The 7,871-nt window shown below is 41.5% G+C and overlaps 1 protein-coding gene across 2 annotated transcripts in view; it reads right to left on the reverse strand.

Moving 5' to 3' along the window:
* Window positions 1-7,645, reverse strand: part of RAD54L2 (RAD54 like 2) — a 48,970-nt gene extending 41,325 nt beyond the window's left edge. For both annotated transcript variants that reach the window (XM_085311595.1, XM_085311593.1), the window contains exon 1: window positions 7,443-7,645. In XM_085311595.1, coding sequence (XP_085167721.1) covers window positions 7,443-7,593 — 151 coding nt within the window. In that variant the 5' untranslated portion in view covers window positions 7,594-7,645. The remainder of the gene's footprint in view (window positions 1-7,442) is intronic.
* Between the last annotated feature and the right edge of the window lie 226 nt (window positions 7,646-7,871).

Raw genomic sequence — 7,871 nt, forward strand, 5'->3', positions numbered from 1 at the left:
TTTTTTTTTTTTTTAATGTTACCATTTAGCACATCCTGTAAAACCACTTCAAGGGAGCTGGACGCCGGCCACATGGTCTGCGCGGGCATTACTCCCATACAGCATGCCGCGCGCACAGTCGCTTGCTAGCTAGGCAGCTCCAAACCCCCGAGACTGCACGCGTTCCCCACGTTTGCTCCGAAAGACAGGCTGTACTACAGGGAAATTGCCAGCATAAAATAACGCGTACAATACGCAGTCCCCCGTACTCCAGAAAAGTTCCCAGTGAAGGCAGCGGAGCTCTTGCCTAGATACCAAATGCAAACCTTCTCCCCTGCAATTTTCGTGTAACTTTTCCTGCTCAGCCATGGGGATTGCTAAAACAGCAAATGCTAATATCCAGTCTCATTCCACTGTTGATACTAATGATACCTCTTGCAGTTTATTCCACTGGATCGAGGAAACCTAGAAGCCAGCCAGCTCCTCACTTTCAGGGTTTGGGGAAAGCAGGACAACCGTACAATGTAAGAGCTGAACGGAGCATGTGCTTAACAGACACAAACCAACCATGAAGATGCTTCCATCCCTCTCAGAAACAGGTAAAACATTTTTTAAATCTGCTAATTATATAAAATCACCTGAGAAACGCATCTAATACCTGCAGTTAGATATGCTTGCTGACCTTGAGTTTCCCACAACCAGGTACCTTGAGGTTGAACCCCAGATCTTACACTATGATGATAAAACACATTTAAACATCCTGACCTGTAAGGATCTTTTTATTTATTTATTTATTTATAAAGACAATGCAGTTTCCCAAAACAATTCGATAAAGTTTAAACACGTACCAACGTGCAAGACATGAATTCATAGGTAAAACATTTGGCATGCAGAGAAGATTGCTTTTGTTTCTCTAGGATATCACACACGCCATCCTGTTTGCACGCAACTATTGGCTGAGAAGACATTCTGCAAAAGGCCACCGCGAGCATTAAAAGCTGAGTGTTTAAGAACAGCAACATGCACAGCAGTACAGGGAAGTTCAGGTTCGGTTACCCAAGCTTAAATTAGGGTCACTGTGGAGGCAACAGATCTATTGCTGAGCAGAGGCTGGTTTCGCCCATGACATTACCCTTCCAGCTTCCTTAAAGTAATCGTTAGTGGACCCTAGAGGGAGCTCCATGCAGTCGCAAGCAATGAAAATAAAAGAATCAAGAGAGAGAAGTCCCTCAACAGAGAAGGAAAAAATGTCAACCACCTCTCTTTCCCCACAAAATCCACCCTGTGTTCCGCAGATTAAGGTACAGGATTATTACTTATTGGCACCCACCACTCTGCCATACGCACAGGATACTACAGGCCTTAAAAAGAAAGGAACCCTCCTGATCTACCTCGGTACTTTTCTAGGCTGAGGCACATCCTAATTTTGACTTCTTTTTGCCTCTTCCTCCCGTCAAGCTTTCACTTGCAATCAATGCAACAGCCTCCTTTCAGCAGTCTCAGGCAGAAAGGAAGACACAAACAAGTCCACCGTGACCATGTACTGCAGAAGACAGAACCACCTCTTCCCAAAGGGTTCCTCCAAAAGCAGCCGCACTCCCTCAGCCTGCCTCCACCTTGGCATCCTCAGCTACCTGCGATATCACCCATCCAAAACAGCTGTGAAAAGCTGCTTTCCAAAATGATTTGATAAATTAAAGAAATAAGAATGTATTTGCTCCTTCTCTTCTTAGAAAGATGCATTTCATTTTCTAATACAGAGAGGAAATGATTCCAAAGCAGTCAAAGATGAAACGGTGTGCCGGCTGATCAAAAAGGTGCAGGCTTTTGGGCCTAATATGTCCATTTACCAACACAAGAAGGTTCATCCAATCCAAGCAAAAAATAAAAGTTATTTGTTCTCCAACAACAGCCCCTTTTCCTTCCTCCAGCAATATGGGCTCTTATAAATTTGAATGCAAAATGATATAAAAAGGGATGTCATTTAGCAGAGCATTATTCAGAGACTGACATTCTTTTCCTCTGCCTCTCAGTTTCACACAGGTGAGTATAGCATGACCCGATTTACAAGAATAACTTCAGATGAAAAGCAAGAACTCATGTAAATGAGCAGAAGATCCTGTTAAGTGAACAGATTTGTACTGAAGATTTTCCTCCGTTCCCCTGTAAGAACAGAAATTTGCTCTATTCCCAACCCTACAGGCTCATCTGGAGACTCCCACATGCAGAGTTTTGTTTTGTTCCAGCACTCTGTTGGGTAGCAGAACCAGCACAAGCTTGGGGTAGGAACCACACGGAGTAACATCATCTCCCCAAAGAGGCTGCAGCACCCCGTGCCTCCAGGATGCCTTCACAGACCCTTCACAAAAGGGGCAAGTTGCTTTGAAGACAACACTCTCAAACGCTGTGAAGAGGTAAATATTAACCAACACTTCTACATCGTGTTAGAAACAGATTTAAAAAATAATTTCAGCTTTAATAACTCCAAGTACTAATGAGCTTTCTACTAAGTATGGCATTAACTACTTACTTTTCCCTTCAGGTTAGGCAAGAAAATTATCCAGTCARCTGCAAAGCAATTCCACTTTCAATCTAATTGTACCTCTACAGCATACACTGCGAGGATTTGGAAAGCCACAAATGAACACCACCTGAAATAAAATCTCTTCTTATTGAAATTTTCAGAGAACGTTCTTTTTTCTCCAATAACCAAGTAAAATTATAGGCCAGCCTCAGCTAGCAGCATCCCTTTAACAAAATGGACATTTTTCCAATTAGAATCCAAGAAAAGCAAAGATCTTTACAAACCTGAATTAACAATGTCAGTCATCTGAAGTATAGTATTCCTGGCCTGATACCTTCAGAAAGTAAAAGCCTGAGCTCTTAGTAGCACACGGAAGCTCAAACAAAAGGAGCCACAGAAAAAACACCTGGAACACGCTCCAGAAGTAAGAGGTGATATTCTTTGAATCTTTCATGACACTATTAAATCTCACAGACAGGAATGAGCAGAGTTTCGAGAGGCTGGGGTGAGGACAGGGGTCTCTCTCTTTCCCTTCATTAACCTCCTGTGCCAATGCGGTCTTTCAGAGGAGCTGAGACTTCACCCTGGTGCCTTCACCCTACGATGAAGTGGCAGTCCAGGACTGCACCTGGATGTCCTTCAGCCTCCTGGGATTTGCGATTCTGTACCACCGATATAACTGTGTCCCTAATTCATGCCTCTCTTAGGGTCCTTATGTCCACACTAACCCTACGTAGGGCACTTTTGTTTTGCTCCAGCACTTTGTCACAAAGAAGGAAGAGCACAAATTTGATGTGGGAAGAAGGAACACTAACTCCATCTTTTGCTGCTCTCCTCTACCAAAGTACAGAGGACATGGAGCTAGCACCATCCCAAACCTGAGGAAATAAAGAGGGTGCAGGACAGAAGAAAATAGCCCAAGTGGGCAACACATGGAAGAATACAAGGCTAACTGTGTGCAGATCTTGGTATGGTAATAGCAGCAGTCTCGTAGGCTATTATTTGGTGTTGTCTGCTACATTTGTACATTAAAAACTGCAAAGCTACTGTGGTATTGGAAAGTCTGTCGACTGCTATACTCCAGAAGTCCTTGCTTCCAATTCCTTGATCTATCTGTTGTACCACACACACCTTGCAATGCAAACACAACTAGTAGCCTTTGAGGACAGCATCTGTGCTCATTAAGACATCTTCCTGAGAGCTGAAACGATCAGCTCTTAACCCTTCTCATTCTCAGCAATACTTTAAAAGTGTGTTTAACCGATAAGCTCAGAGGCAAGAAAACAGGCAACTTGCCATCATTATTAACAGCATAATTACAGCAATATGTACAGGTAAGAGACAACGAATTCCAGTCACTTCAATCACAGTAATCCAAAGACATGCAGAAATAATGCAAAAATCAAAGCACTACAGAGGGGTTGGTTCAAACAAACATTTTTCCTCGGGAAAGCTCTGAGATATGAACAGTCCCTGCATTTGAAATGATCTGCAAAACCCATACTGGAGGTTTGTTTCCTCTTTTCTCAAATTAGCTTCTATTTCTATGGAGTTCACACAGCCCTGAGCAATGACCAGGATCAGAGAAAAACACGGCAGAATTAAAACAGTCCTTTATCTCTACAGTCATCAGTACATCGCATTTCCAGGGAGAAGGACGTAGGGAGTTAACAAAAAAGTTGTTAGGAGGCACACTGATACCACAAAATCGAGCACAACAAAAAGCACTGCTGCCCATGAAGGCATGAGAAAACGGACGCAGTGGGCAGGGATGACAAGGCTGGCAAAGCGGCAAGAGCCTCTGGCTAGGACTGAAGAGTGCTGCTGGGATGGGCGTACAGTCCAGCGTCCAGCTGGTAAGGACTAGTAAGGGTGAGGGCACCTATCTCCTGGAAGAAGTACTTTGGAGATGAGACCAAAGCTATAGAGGCTTCTACATGTCATGCCAAGATTCCTTAATTGACCAGTACCGAAGAAATGTGCACAGGACCCAAACTGCGTGGTTATCAGTTCTCACTTGTTTAGAAATATTCAGAAAACTCACCTTCTAATCTCTTCTTTCCCCTTTGCAGGTGGCAGGACAGAGAGCTTTTCAGAACAGCTTTCATCAAAGCTAAAAGTTTGTATCAAAAATTCAAACTGAGGTGAACTCCAGGCCACCCAGGGGACAGTCTATACCAAACGCAAACAAAACCCTCCAGGCTCTGAGAGCACAATTGAGAGCAACTTCCCCAGGACTGAAGATCAGACTCTCAATCATCACAATATTAAAAGTACTTGACAAAGAAAATTCCTAAAGTGAAACCACAAAAGTATTAAATTTCCACATACAAAATATATCAAAAAGACAAAAACAGGTTAAACATGCAAAACCAAGTTGCTGTAAACTCTCAGACTAGACTATCTAATGTCAACAGGTGAGGATAATACTACACTCAGCCTGAAAGTAATCTGCATCATGCTTAAAACATGGAAGAGCTAAATGCCTAAAACACAGCCATTATTTTGAAAGTAAACAAGCAAAAATGTTGGTTTTATAATTGTTGCCATTACCTGCATTTAAAGCAAGTAATAATTTTCAGTATGGGGAACACGCACATGCATGCTGCAGCCCTCCAAGGAAATAACTATGAAAGAGTATTAATCTTTTAAATCTTGCAGTGCTAGAAACATGCAAGAGCCTGTTCGCAGTGGGGGGAGATCCCCTTGATGCAAGGTCCCTCATGAAACATCTCCAGAATAACGAGAATAGCAGGAGGCGAGAACAGCATGGCTGGGAGGGGGAGAAATGAGGGGGAAAAAATGAAGCTTTTTAAATACCTCAGAACAACACTTACATTGTGAATAAAAGGAATTGTGTGTTCCCAAAGAGGATTTTTATGAACGGGGGTCATCTATAAAAAAACAGGACTATAAACATCAGATGGGCAAAATAAAACAATCCTCCTTCTTCATTCTGAAATTAGCTATACTTCACAGGCCAAATAACAGTAGGCTGGCTTTCTATTAACTATAAGGTAATACAGATATCCAAGACATTTCTAAGGCAATGCATAGCTGTGAAGGGAGGGCAGGAAAATCAGAGTGGACACCACCACAGACAGCAGCAGTCATAGAGCTAAGCACACCAAAAGCATCCTGATATTCCAGCAGACAGCATTAAAGCTGAAGCAATTTTTTTTCTTTTTTTTTCCTGAAAGCTCAGAGATGATGTAGCTTTGCTCAGATTATGTTCTTCTGTACATAAAGAATAACTATAAAGATTTTTTGTCAATTAGATGTAAATTGCCTTTTACTCCTCCTATTTCCTATGCTTGTTAAAATTCATTTTAAATTAATTACTGAAGAAATATAAAGCATAACCATGTTTCTTATGCTTTCTGCTCAGATCTGATTTTACAATAAAAATACATAGCTTTTATTAATGCTTAGCACTGTGCTGATACACATGCATTAATTTTGTTTGCTCGGATAGAATAATCTTGAAAAATGATACAAATACTCAGCCACAACACACTGATGGAGATGATAAAATACATAGGTCCACGATAAAATACTGTGGGGGAGGACCCACTGGACGCGAAAAAGAGCCATTTCTCTCTGTTAATAAAAGCTTGTCTACAACAGCATGGTTCCTATTGCTCTGCTGGGTGCTGGTTCCTGCAACAAGGTCACCACCAGTGGCTTTGAGACAGTATTCTGTGGCCATATAAATCCCTCTCCTAGGAACTTCCTTGTTTCTCACCTGAGCTAACGCTTCCACTTCTGCTATTTTCCCATTAGAGAAAAATCATCCCGTGAATAAAATCAGGAGAATAAAATTCATTTGCGTAAACATTTTACAAGCATTTTAAGTCAATATAACAGCTTGAAGCAGCAAGTGACAGAAAGAATTATTTATACACACACACACAGAGATATATATATAAAGATGCCAAGTTACTTTGAAGCCAAGAATACTTCAGAAACAAGGAGGAGAGAGAAGTACCTTTCTTTAACACATTCTATGCTAAGAAGAGAAAGTCTAATCTCAGTATGCTGAATTAGGTGCATTTGAAAATCTGTACATCTTTTGAAATTATGGAAAATCACCGTTTTAGAGGAAGCAAATACAGTGGCATCCCATAGGCTTGGGCTGCTGTTTTATGATACATGGAGTTTGGCAGCAAAGAAAGCTCAGGGAATTCCCACCTGAGCCACACGCTCCTGTCAACATGCCACAAAATACCATCCTTCCTGCTGGACCAACAAACATATTCCTGGAATCATGCCACGAACTAGACCAGTTACCTGCTCTTGCTTAAACATAACCTACATATTCCAGCTCCACAAACAGCTGTATTGGTCCTAACTGAAGAGGAGAGGGGGAAATTATAACCAGCTGCAGACAGGTGTCAACTTACTTAAGTCAGCACTGCCACCAAAACTTTTATATTGTAAAACTACAGCCTCAGGTTTTCCCAGTGTGAAATAATAATAAAAAATGTATGCTATCAGAAAAGAGAATTTCCCAGACGTTGAAGATGATTAAGTGGGTAAAAATTGTCCATAAACATTAAATTGTTTACTTACAGGTAAACTGGTGATATAAACATGCTTAATTTCACTGAATTCTTTTAATAGTACAAGTAGCTGTAAATTGATTTATTTACTTCTTTATTTTGTTGTTTCTCTACAACCTGTAGTTACGTTAACAATTCTATCTTACAGGTTGTGTCTGTGGCTTGCTTATATAATGGAAAATTTTTTAGCCAGAAGTCCAAATTTAACTTACATTAAATCCCTACTTAAACTAAACACCCACATAAGCACTTCTCCCTACCAATCTCCAGACAATTCCTAACAGTTATGCTGTCTACAGAGGTGTCTCTCACCAAAATTAGTAACATCAGTTATGTGTAACAAATGCATGCGCAGATTCACAACCTCATTCACGTACCACTCTCATCAAGTAAGTCTTCCTCGTCATCCCCATCGTTGTCCTCCTCCATCGCCTCTTCCTCATCTTCCTCCTCCTCCTCTTCCATATCCTCCTGCTCCAAGTCCGGGTCCAGGTCCGGATCACTCCCTGAGATTGACTCGTCTGACATGATTCCCAGTGATGCTCCTCGTGCATTACCTGCTCATGTTCTACCGTGAGGCAGCCCTGCAAGAAAAAAGAGGTCCACATGTAAGGAACCCAGTACATCCTATCCTTTCCAAGGCTCAAAATCATAGCAGAATTACGAGACCCCAAACACAAATTTGCCATCAGTCTTTTAAGTAACAGTCATATCAGATTGTGGTCAAAACTGTGTGCAGAGAACAGATATACTAAGCAACGTATCACAATGATAGAGGCCTAGAGTTGCAGAACCAATATCAGAAC

The sequence above is a fragment of the Rhea americana genome, unplaced genomic scaffold (assembly GCF_003343005.1).
Source record: "Rhea americana isolate MKP2758 unplaced genomic scaffold, rheAme1 scaffold_345, whole genome shotgun sequence".
Classification (NCBI taxonomy): Eukaryota; Metazoa; Chordata; class Aves; order Rheiformes; family Rheidae; genus Rhea; species Rhea americana.